The sequence below is a fragment of the Stigmatopora argus genome, chromosome 6 (genome assembly GCF_051989625.1).
Source record: "Stigmatopora argus isolate UIUO_Sarg chromosome 6, RoL_Sarg_1.0, whole genome shotgun sequence".
Classification (NCBI taxonomy): domain Eukaryota; kingdom Metazoa; phylum Chordata; class Actinopteri; order Syngnathiformes; family Syngnathidae; genus Stigmatopora; species Stigmatopora argus.
Window position 1 is genome coordinate 4,927,979 of NC_135392.1, and position 12,714 is coordinate 4,940,692.

Below are 12,714 nucleotides of genomic sequence, written 5' to 3' on the forward strand. Positions count from 1 at the left end.
TCGTTTTTTTACAAAAAAAGGCCTTACTATACTATGTCGTTTTTTACGAAAAAGAGCCTTACTATACTATGTCGTTTTTTACAAAAAAAAAGCCTTACTATACTATGTCGTTTTTAATGAAAAAAAGCCTTACTATACTATGTCGTTTTTTACAAAAAAAGGCCTTACTATACTATGTCATTTTTTACGAAAAAAAAGCCTTACTATACTATGTCGTTTTTAATGAAAAAAAGCCTTACTATACTATGTCGTTTTTTACAATAAAAGGCCTTACTATACTATGTCGTTTTTTACGAAAAAAAGCCTTACTATACTATGTCGTTTTTAATGAAAAAAAGCCTTACTATACTATGTCGTTTTTTACAAAAAAAGGCCTTACTATACTATGTCGTTTTTTACGAAAAAGAGCCTTACTATACTATGTCGTTTTTTACAAAAAAAAATCCTTACTATACTATGTCGTTTTTAATGAAAAAAAGCCTTACTATACTATGTCGGTTTTTACAAAAAAATGCCTTACTATACTATGTCATTTTTTACGAAAAAAAAGCCTTACTATACTATGTCGTTTTTAATGAAAAAAAGCCTTACTATAATATGTCGTTTTTTTACAAAAAAAGGCCTTACTATACTATGTCGTTTTTTACGAAAAAGAGCCTTACTATACTATGTCGTTTTTTACAAAAAAAAAGCCTTCCTATACTATGTCGTTTTTAATGAAAAAAAGCCTTACTATACTATGTCGTTTTTTACAAAAAAAGGCCTTACTATACTATGTCGTTTTTTACGAAAAAAAAGCCTTACTATACTATGTCGTTTTTAATGAAAAAAAGCCTTACTATACTATGTCGTTTTTTACAATAAAAGGCCTTACTATACTATGTCGTTTTTTACGAAAAAAAAGCCTTACTATAGTATGTCGTTTTTAATGAAAAAAAGCCTTACTATACCATGTCGTTTTTTACAAAAAAAGGCCTTACTATACTATGTCGTTTTTTACGAAAAAAAGCCTTACTATACTATGTCGTTTTTAATGAAAAAAAGCCTTACTATACTATGTCATTTTTTACAAAAAAAGGCCTTACTATACTATGTCGTTTTTTACGAAAAAAAAGCCTTACTATACTATGTCGTTTTTAATGAAAAAAAGCCTTACTATACTATGTCGTTTTTTACAAAAAAAGGCCTTACTATACTATGTCGTTTTTTACAAAAAAAGGCCTTACTATACTATGTCGTTTTTTACGAAAAAAAGCCTTACTATACTATGTCGTTTTTAATGAAAAAAAGCCTTACTATACTATGTCGTTTTTTTACAAAAAAAGGCCTTACTATACTATGTCGTTTTTTACTAATAAAAAGCCTTACTATACTATGTCGTTTTTAATGAAAAAAAAGCCTTACTATACTATGTCGTTTTTTACAAAAAAAGGCCTTACTATACTATGTCGTTTTTTACGAAAAAAAAGCCTTACTATACTATGTCGTTTTTAATGAAAAAAAGCCTTACTATACTATGTCCTTTTTTACAAAAAAGGCCTTACTATACTATGTCGTTTTTTACGAAAAAAAAGCCTTACTATACTATGTCGTTTTTAATGAAAAAAAGCCTTACTATACTATGTCGTTTTTTACAATAAAAGGCCTTACTATACTATGTCGTTTTTTACGAAAAAAAGCCTTACTATACGATGTTGTTTTTAATGAAAAAAAGCCTTACTATACTATGTCGTTTTTTACAAAAAAAGGCCTTACTATACTATGTCGTTTTTTACGAAAAAAAAGCCTTACTTTACTATGTCGTTTTTAATGAAAAAAAGCCTTACTATACTATGTCGGTTTTTACAAAAAAAGGCCTTACTATACTATGTCGTTTTTTACGAAAAAAAGCCTTACTATACTATGTCGTTTTTAATGAAAAAAAGCCTCACTATACCATGTCGTTTTTTACAAAAAAAGGCCTTACTATACTATGTCGTTTTTTACGAAAAAAAGCCTTACTATACTATGTCGTTTTTAATGAAAAAAAAGCCTTACTATACTATGTCGTTTTTTTACAAAAAAAGGCCTTACTATACTATGTCGTTTTTTTACGAAAAAGAGCCTTACTATACTATGTCGTTTTTTACAAAAAAAAAGCCTTACTATACTATGTCGTTTTTAATGAAAAAAAGCCTTACTATACTATGTCGTTTTTTACAAAAAAAGGCCTTACTATACTATGTCATTTTTTACGAAAAAAAAGCCTTACTATACTATGTCGTTTTTAATGAAAAAAAGCCTTACTATACTATGTCGTTTTTTACAATAAAAGGCCTTACTATACTATGTCGTTTTTTACGAAAAAAAGCCTTATTATACTATGTCGTTTTTAATGAAAAAAAGCCTTACTATACTATGTCGTTTTTTACAAAAAAAGGCCTTACTATACTATGTCGTTTTTTACGAAAAAGAGCCTTACTATACTATGTCGTTTTTTACAAAAAAAAATCCTTACTATACTATGTCGTTTTTAATGAAAAAAAGCCTTACTATACTATGTCGGTTTTTACAAAAAAATGCCTTACTATACTATGTCATTTTTTACGAAAAAAAAGCCTTACTATACTATGTCGTTTTTAATGAAAAAAAGCCTTACTATAATATGTCGTTTTTTTACAAAAAAAGGCCTTACTATACTATGTCGTTTTTTACGAAAAAGAGCCTTACTATACTATGTCCTTTTTTTACAAAAAAAAAGCCTTCCTATACTATGTCGTTTTTAATGAAAAAAAGCCTTACTATACTATGTCGTTTTTTACAAAAAAAGGCCTTACTATACTATGTCGTTTTTTACGAAAAAAAAGCCTTACTATACTATGTCGTTTTTAATGAAAAAAAGCCTTACTATACTATGTCGTTTTTTACAATAAAAGGCCTTACTATACTATGTCGTTTTTTACGAAAAAAAAGCCTTACTATAGTATGTCGTTTTTAATGAAAAAAAGCCTTACTATACCATGTCGTTTTTTACAAAAAAAGGCCTTACTATACTATGTCGTTTTTTACGAAAAAAAGCCTTACTATACTATGTCGTTTTTAATGAAAAAAAGCCTTACTATACTATGTCGTTTTTTACAAAAAAAGGCCTTACTATACTATGTCGTTTTTTACGAAAAAAAAAGCCTTACTATACTATGTCGTTTTTAATGAAAAAAAGCCTTACTATACTATGTCGTTTTTAATGAAAAAAAGCCTTACTATACTATGTCCTTTTTTACAAAAAAGGCCTTACTATACTATGTCGTTTTTTACGAAAAAAAAGCCTTACTATACTATGTCGTTTTTAATGAAAAAAAGCCTTACTATACTATGTCGTTTTTTACAATAAAAGGCCTTACTATACTATGTCGTTTTTTACGAAAAAAAGCCTTACTATACTATGTTGTTTTTAATGAAAAAAAGCCTCACTATACTATGTCGTTTTTTACAAAAAAAGGCCTTACTATACTATGTCGTTTTTTACGAAAAAAAAGCCTTACTATACTATGTCGTTTTTAATGAAAAAAAGCCTTACTATACTATGTCGGTTTTTACAAAAAAAGGCCTTACTATACTATGTCGTTTTTTACGAAAAAAAGCCTTACTATACTATGTTGTTTTTAATGAAAAAAAGCCTCACTATACCATGTCGTTTTTTACAAAAAAAGGCCTTACTATACTATGTCGTTTTTTACGAAAAAAAGCCTTACTATACTATGTCGTTTTTAATGAAAAAAAAGCCTTACTATACTATGTCGTTTTTTTACAAAAAAAGGCCTTACTATACTATGTCGTTTTTTACGAAAAAGAGCCTTACTATACTATGTCGTTTTTTACAAAAAAAAAGCCTTACGATACTATGTCGTTTTTAATGAAAAAAAGCCTTACTATACTATGTCGTTTTTTACAAAAAAAGGCCTTACTATACTATGTCATTTTTTACGAAAAAAAAGCCTTACTATACTATGTCGTTTTTAATGAAAAAAAGCCTTACTATACTATGTCGTTTTTTACAATAAAAGGCCTTACTATACTATGTCGTTTTTTACGAAAAAAAGCCTTACTATACTATGTCGTTTTTAATGAAAAAAAGCCTTACTATACTATGTCGTTTTTTACAAAAAAAGGCCTTACTATACTATGTCGTTTTTTACGAAAAAGAGCCTTACTATACTATGTCGTTTTTTACAAAAAAAAATCCTTACTATACTATGTCGTTTTTAATGAAAAAAAGCCTTACTATACTATGTCGGTTTTTACAAAAAAATGCCTTACTATACTATGTCATTTTTTACGAAAAAAAAGCCTTACTATACTATGTCGTTTTTAATGAAAAAAAGCCTTACTATAATATGTCGTTTTTTTACAAAAAAAGGCCTTACTATACTATGTCGTTTTTTACGAAAAAGAGCCTTACTATACTATGTCGTTTTTTACAAAAAAAAAGCCTTCCTATACTATGTCGTTTTTAATGAAAAAAAGCCTTACTATACTATGTCGTTTTTTACAAAAAAAGGCCTTACTATACTATGTCGTTTTTTACGAAAAAAAAGCCTTACTATACTATGTCGTTTTTAATGAAAAAAAGCCTTACTATACTATGTCGTTTTTTACAATAAAAGGCCTTACTATACTATGTCGTTTTTTACGAAAAAAAAGCCTTACTATAGTATGTCGTTTTTAATGAAAAAAAGCCTTACTATACCATGTCGTTTTTTACAAAAAAAGGCCTTACTATACTATGTCGTTTTTTACGAAAAAAAGCCTTACTATACTATGTCGTTTTTAATGAAAAAAAGCCTTACTATACTATGTCATTTTTTACAAAAAAAGGCCTTACTATACTATGTCGTTTTTTACGAAAAAAAAGCCTTACTATACTATGTCGTTTTTAATGAAAAAAAGCCTTACTATACTATGTCGTTTTTAATGAAAAAAAGCCTTACTATACTATGTCGGTTTTTACAAAAAAATGCCTTACTATACTATGTCGTTTTTTACGAAAAAAAAGCCTTACTATACTATGTCGTTTTTAATGAAAAAAAGCCTTACTATACTATGTCGTTTTTAATGAAAAAAAGCCTTACTATACTATGTCGGTTTTTACAAAAAAATGCCTTACTATACTATGTCATTTTTTACGAAAAAAAAGCCTTACTATACTATGTCGTTTTTAATGAAAAAAAGCCTTACTATACTATGTCGTTTTTTTACAAAAAAAGGCCTTACTATACTATGTCGTTTTTTACGAAAAAGAGCCTTACTATACTATGTCGTTTTTTACAAAAAAAAGCCTTCCTATACTATGTCGTTTTTAATGAAAAAAAGCCTTACTATACTATGTCGTTTTTTACAAAAAAAGGCCTTACTATACTATGTCGTTTTTTACGAAAAAAAAGCCTTACTATACTATGTCGTTTTTAATGAAAAAAAGCCTTACTATACTATGTCGTTTTTTACAATAAAAGGCCTTACTATACTATGTCGTTTTTTACGAAAAAAAAGCCTTACTATAGTATGTCGTTTTTAATGAAAAAAAGCCTTACTATACCATGTCGTTTTTTACAAAAAAAGGCCTTACTATACTATGTCGTTTTTTACGAAAAAAGCCTTACTATACTATGTCGTTTTTAATGAAAAAAAGCCTTACTATACTATGTCGTTTTTTACAAAAAAAGGCCTTACTATACTATGTCGTTTTTTACGAAAAAAAGGCCTTACTATACTATGTCGTTTTTTACGAAAAAAAGCCTTACTATACTATGTCGTTTTTAATGAAAAAAAGCCTTACTATACTATGTCGTTTTTGACAAAAAAAGGCCTTACTATACTATGTCGTTTTTTACGAAAAAAAAAGCCTTACTATACTATGTCGTTTTTAATGAAAAAAAGCCTTACTATACTATCTCGTTTTTTAGGAAAAAAGCCTTACTATACTATGTCGTTTTTTACGGAAAAAAAAGCCTTACTATACTATGACGTTTTTTAAGAAAGTATTAGTATACGGAAGAGAACTCGTACTAAATGAAACTGGTTTTTAGTACAAGATTTAAATCGCACTATTAGTACGAGGGAGGAAAAAAGTGGTAAAAAAGTGGACTTACAATCGGCTCTCGTAGTCTCGCCAGGCTCGATCGAAAGGCTTCTTCAGATCCTACGCCCAAAAACACCCCAAAAATTCCATCACGGTGGCAGGAGTGCGCCCCCGCTTGGTGAACGATTGAACTTGCTGGCTTCCTCACCCCCTTGACTTCACGTAGGTCTCCTTTTACCAACGAGTCCAGGAAAAAGTTGATGTTGTGGAGCATGCTCTTCAACTACACACACACACAAACACAAACAAAAAAGTCACTCGACTGGAAACTGAAGCTCCAGAAAAAAACAACAAAAAACAATTTTCATACCTGTCAACTTTTACGTTTTTCCCGTGTTTTATACGTTTTTTGGTCATTTCAAATTTTGTACGCCATATAACAACTTTTGTACGGGATTTTTTTAGGTTAGTTTTTTGTAAAATCGATCTGGTTTTACCCATTTCGGCTCCAATCCGGATCGTCTCGGTCAAAACGTCATCGTTGATTGCCAACGTTGTCATGCTTTAAGCGTGATATGCACATTCCCCTTTTACGTTTGCCTTTTCACTATATAAATATAGCGCATCGGCAAGCAATGTACCCAGACAATCAAGCTGTCAGCGTCATACAGTGACACAATCTTAAATTTAGTGCATACTGATTGGGCACCCTGTCCACTTTGGAGAAAATTTTAGACTTTTAAGTGCGCCCTATATGAGTAAATATTTGAGTTATAGACTTTTTTCTTAAAAAACGACATAGTATAGTAAGGCTTTTTTTCTGAAAATACGACATAGTATATTAAGGCTTTTTTTCTGAAAAAATGACATAGTATAGTAAGGCTTTTTTTCTTAAAAAATGACATGGTATTGTAAGGCTTTTTTTCTCCAAAAAACGACATAGTATAGTAAGGCTTTTTTTTTCTCCAAAAAAGACATAGTATAGTAAGGCTTTTTTTCTTTAAAAAAGACATAGTATATAGTAAGGCTTTTTTTCTTAAAAAAACGACATAGTATAGTAAGACTTTTTTCTTTAGAAAACGACATAGTATAGTAAGGCTTTTTTTCTCAAAAAAACGACATAGTATAGTAAGGCTTTTTTTCTGCAAAATACGACTTAGAATAGTAAGGCTTTTTTTCTGAAAAAACAACATAGTATAGTAAGGCTTTTTTTCTTAAAAAATGACATGGTATAGTAAGGCTTTTTTTCTTAAAAAACAACATGGTATAATAAGGCTTTTTTTCTTAAAAAACGACATAGTATAGTAAGGCTTTTTTTCTTAAAAAACGACATAGTATAGTAAGGCTTTTTTTCTTTAGAAAACAACATAATATAGTAAGGCTTTTTTTCTTAAAAAAACGACATAGTATAGTAAGGCTTATTTTCCTAAAAAACGACATAGTATAGTAAGGCTTATTTTCCTAAAAAACGACATAGTATAGTAAGGCTTTTTTTTCTCTCCAAAAAAACGACTTAGAATAGTAAGGCTTTTTTTCTCAAAAAACGACATAGTATAGAAAATTTTAGACTTTTAAGTGCACCCTATGTGAGTAAACATGTACGTTTTTAAATATTTTTTTTATCGCTCAATAAAAGGGATTGTCCGAGGTTGACAGGCATGTATTTTCTCTCTTGGTGTCCAACTCAGTTTAAAAAAAAACGTGATTGACCCACCAGGTTGTTGATGGGCGAGACCAGCTCCTTGGAGAAGTCGGCCATGCGGCAGAAGGCGGAGCCCACCTCCGCTTCGCCGTTAGAGTGGCAGTTGACGGACAGCTTCTCCATGGACAGGATGTACTGCTCCAGGTGGGACACGTGCTCTGACGGACAGCGCTTCCGTCAGGCCGGGCCAGACCCCGCCTCTCCTCACCTATGCCGACCTACCTTGTCCCGATGTGTACTTGGCTTTGGCAGCTTTTTTCATCTTCTGCAGCAACGAACGGTCGCTGTCCAGAGCCTAAAAAGACAAAAAAATCAATATTCTTTTATATATATTTTTTTCTTCAAATTCCTTGTCCAGGACAAAATACGCATGCAAATAAATTGTCTAAATAGTTAATTCTCATCAGTAAACTGATATGAAAAAATAATCCAATGAGTGCCCTTGATTGTGATATTAACTTTTATGCTGTGTTTCACTAGTGTAATGATAAAGTATAAAAAGTACTGTATATGTATTTTGGGGAATATACATCTTGGGTATTTTCATTTGTATAAGAAATAATGTCATGTGATTGATTGAGCTCTCTTGGTTGTGATTTTTTAAAACTTTTGCAATCTGTTCTGCAGTTTGTTTCACTACTGTAAATAGAAATAAATAGTATTGTACTGTATATGTATTTTTTGTTTGTAGCATGTAACTCTTTCACTGCCTTTGACAGTTATAGACTGTCAATATTCCAATAGTATTCAGTTATTTTTAATATTTTAGGAAAGGAAACAATTATTATTCTCTGACTTTTGGACTACTGTTTTTTGTTGCATTTCCAGGGAAAAACCAAGTCGGTGCATGGCATTTAATTTTGTGGGCCAGACAACATGATTCGGAGGGCCAGATTTGGCCCCCCGAGCCACCCGTTGGACACCCTACACAACCTCCGAAACAATAGCAGATTACGTCAGTTTTTAAATATGTCGTCTCACAGCGTACAACGCGAATGATAGTAGCGGACGTGCAAATGGGCGTGGGTGGTTTGGGTCGGAGAAAGACCGGGCCACTCCCGCATTTCAGCCCCGGGAAGAGCGACTCTGCGCCGGCTAGCGAGCGAACCGAGCGACGGCGGGCAGACTGACCTCCTCCAGCAGGTGCACGGTGTTCCGGCATCCGTTCATCTTGGAGGAGAAGGAAGACGTGGTCGGCGAGCTCCAGTCCTCCAGAACCTCGTCCACAAACTCGGAGACCGACACGCACTGTTCCGGCATGGCTTCGGTTTGCCCCCGGGGATAGAGCGACAAGACCCGGGGAGTAAAACGTGGAAGAGGCGGGGAAGGAGGAGCCGTTTCAAACCGCGGCCCGCATTATCCAATTAATTCAACTTTTTGATGATTGTGAACTGAAAAGCTGTGAGATGAGATTTTCATTTAAAAACAAAAACAAAAAGAAAAAAAAAAACTAAGAAAAAACGGCTTTGCTGGTGGAACCGACTGACAAAGAGCGGAGCAGCCCAAGCTGGCGAACCGACGTCTGACACGCCTGAACCGCCTCGTAGAACGCCGAACCGGTCGTCGGCAGCTCGTTTCGACGGTGGTGGTGTTGAAGCGGAACCAGATGACGACTGGACTCACCGGGACTTTCGGTCACCTCATTGTGTTTTGTTTGTATTCTTTGTCTTTCGTGTGCTTTCTGGGGTTTTTTTTCAACGAGGATGTTCAGCCGTTGCTTCACGCGAGCCGCATGTGGACGCGCATGCGCACTCGAAGCAGAGACAACCTGTCTGCCTGCAAGCAGAGGTGCCATGAACGCAACACTAGTCATTCAAATAATAGTAGAAAAGTTTAGGAACCATGAATAGTAAGGCTTTTTTGTTGTTATTTTTTTTAAAAGACCGCATAGAGTAAGGCTTTTTTTTCTATTAAAAAACGAGCATATATAGTAAGGGCTTTTCCTTACCAAAAACAACCATGTATAGTAAGGCTTTTTTTAAGACCACGTATAGTAAGGCTTTTTTTCTATTAAAAAACGAGCATGTATATTAAGGCATTTTTCCTCTTAAAAAATAAGACCCCAGCTCCGGAGCGGAGTGGAACCCAAGAGCAGGAAGTAGGAAAACGAGAAGGAAGTGCTGATGCACAACTTAAGATTTTAATGAAAAAAATAACCATACAAATGATAAAAACTGGGGAAAAAATTAACAAAAATACAAAGTTAACTGGGGAGACGCACATCGACAAAAAGGCAAACATAACTCACGATAGGAAAATATACTCCCAGCAGGATGTACAAAAACATGGGGTATGAATACACAGGTTGATTAACAAGACAATTGCAAACACCTGGGTCACACAAGGAATGGAGAGCCAGAAAAGACACAGTAGTTCAAACCCATACTTTTTTTTCTTAATAAAACGACCATGTATAGTAAGGCTTTTTTTCTGAAAAAAACGACATAGTATAGTAAGGCTTTTTTTCGCAAAAAACGACATAGTATAGTAAGGCTTTTTTTTGTAAAAAACGACATAGTATAGTAAGGGTTTTTTTCGTAAAAAACGACATAGTATAGTAATGCCTTTTTTCTTAAAAAATGACATAGTATAGTAAGGCTTTTTTTTGTAAAAAACGACATACTATACTATGTAGTTTTTTAAGAGAAAAGCCTTAATATACATGGAATTACTACAGTTTGGTGGATGAGTGGTTAGTGCGTTGTATTCACAGTGGGGGTCGAGGGTTCAAATCCAGGTTGGTTCATTTGCGTGGCGAGTGTATGTTCTCCCTGGGCCTGCTATACTATGTCGTTTTTTACGAAAAAAAAAAGCCATACTATGCTATGTCGTTTTTTTAAAGAAAAAAGCCTTACTATACTATGTTGTTTTTTCTAGAAAAAAAGCCTTACTATACTATGTCTTTTTTCTAGAAAAAAAAGCCTTACTATAGTATGACGTTTTTTACGGGGGAAAAACCCTACTATACTATGACGTTTTTTAGGAAAAAAAGCCCTACTATACTATGTCGCTTTTTGCGAAAAAAAAGCCTTACTATACTTTGTCTTTTTTACGAAAAAAAGCCTTACTATACTATGTCGTTTTTTACGAAAAAAAAGCCTTACTATACTATGTCGTTTTTTACGGAAAAAAAAGCCTTACTATACTATGTCGTTTTTTACGGAAAAAAAGCCTTACTATACTATGTCGTTTTTTACGGAAAAAAAGCCTTACTATACTATGTCGTTTTTTACGAAAAAAAAGCCTTACTATACTATGTCGTTTTTTACGGAAAAAAAGCCTTACCATACTATGTCTTTTTTCTAGAAAAAAAGCCTTACTATACTATGTCTTTTTTCTAGAAAATAAGCCTTGCTATACTATGACGTTTTTTACGGGGAAAAAACCCTACTATACTATGACGTTTTTTTACGGGGAAAAAACCCTACTATACTATGACGTTTTTTACGAAAAAAGCCCTACTATACTATGTCGTTTTTTTGCGAAAAAAAAGCCTTGCTATACTAGGTCTTTTTCTAGAAAAAAGCCTTACTATACTATGTCATTTTTTCTAGAAAAAAAGCCTTACTATACTGTGACGTTTTTAAGAAAAAAAGCCTTACTATACTATGTCGTCTTTTACGAAAAAAAAGCCTTACTATACTATGTTGTTTTTTACGAAAAAAAAGCCTTACTATACTATGTTGTTTTTTATGGAAAAAAAGCCTTACTATACTGTCTTTTCTAGAAAAAAAGCCTTACTATACTATGTCGTCTTTTACGAAAAAAAAGCCTTACTATACTATATTGTTTTTTACGAAAAAAAAGCCTTACTATACTATGTTGTTTTTTACGGAAAAAAAGCCTTACTATACTGTCTTTTTTACAAAAAAAAAGCCTTACTATACTATGTCGTTTTTAATGAAAAAAAGCCTTACTATACTATGTCGTTTTTTACAAAAAAAGGGCTTACTATACTATGTAGTTTTTTACGAAAAAAAAGCCTTACTATACTATGTCGTTTTTAATGAAAAAAAGCCTTACTATACTATGTCGTTTTGTACAAAAAAGGCCTTACTATACTATGTCGTTTTTTACGAAAAAAAAGCCTTACTATACCATGTCGTTTTTTACGGAAAAAAAAGCCTTACTATACTATGTCGTTTTTTACAAAAAAAGGCCTTACTATACTATGTCGTTTCTTACAAAAAAAGCCTTACTATACTATGTTGTTTTTAGAAAAAAAAGCCTTACTATACTGTCTTCTTTCTAGAAAAAAAGCCTTACTATACTATGTCGTTTTTTACGAAAAAAAAGCCTTGCTATACTATGTCGTTTTTTACAGAAAAAAAGCCTTACCATACTATGTCTTTTTTCTAGAAAAAAAGCCTTACTATACTATGTCTTTTTTCTAGAAAATAAGCCTTACTATACTATGTCGTTTTTTACGAAAAAAAGCCTTACTATACTATGACGTTTTTTAAGAAAAAAAAGCCTTACTATACTGTGTTGTTTTTTACAAAAAAAAGCCTCACTATACTGTCGTTCTTTTTTACAAAAAAGCCATTCTATACTATGTCGTTTTTTACGAAAAAAGCCTTACTATACTATGTCGTTTATTAAGAAAACAAGCCTTACTACACTGTGTCGTTTTTTTAGGGAAAAAAAGCCTTACTATACTGTCTTTTTTCTAGAAAAAAAGCCTTACTATACTATGTCGTTTTTTACGAAAAAAAAGCCTTTCTATACTATGACGTTTTTAAGAAAAAAAGCCTTACTATACTATGTTGTTTTTTATTTAAAAAAACCTTACTATACTATGTTGTTTTTTACGAAAAAAAGCCTTACTATACTGTGTCGTTTTTTACGAAAAAAGCGTTACTATACTATGTGATTTTTACGAAAAAAAAACCTTACTATACTATGACTTTTTGACGAAAAAAGCCCTACTATACTATGTCGTTTTTTTGCGAAAAAA

General features: G+C 31.8%; 1 protein-coding gene and 1 long non-coding RNA gene across 3 annotated transcripts in view; one reads left to right on the forward strand and one right to left on the reverse strand.

Moving 5' to 3' along the window:
- LOC144076330 (uncharacterized) overlaps positions 1–8,552 on the forward strand; it is a 31,582-nt gene extending 23,030 nt beyond the window's left edge. Inside the window, exon 6 of the long non-coding RNA XR_013300792.1 lies at positions 7,773–8,552. This is a non-coding gene — a long non-coding RNA (uncharacterized LOC144076330). The remainder of the gene's footprint in view (positions 1–7,772) is intronic.
- unm_sa1614 (un-named sa1614) overlaps positions 1–10,562 on the reverse strand; it is a 35,133-nt gene extending 24,571 nt beyond the window's left edge. For both annotated transcript variants that reach the window (XM_077604073.1, XM_077604072.1), the window contains exons 1-6: positions 9,381–10,562; positions 8,889–9,019; positions 7,980–8,052; positions 7,770–7,915; positions 6,264–6,338; positions 6,126–6,175 (exon numbers count right to left, since the gene is read on the reverse strand). In XM_077604073.1, the coding sequence (XP_077460199.1) occupies positions 6,126–6,175; positions 6,264–6,338; positions 7,770–7,915; positions 7,980–8,052; positions 8,889–9,019; positions 9,381–9,570 (665 nt within the window). In that variant the 5' untranslated portion in view covers positions 9,571–10,562. The remainder of the gene's footprint in view (positions 1–6,125; positions 6,176–6,263; positions 6,339–7,769; positions 7,916–7,979; positions 8,053–8,888; positions 9,020–9,380) is intronic.
- Positions 10,563–12,714: the final 2,152 nt, after the last annotated feature.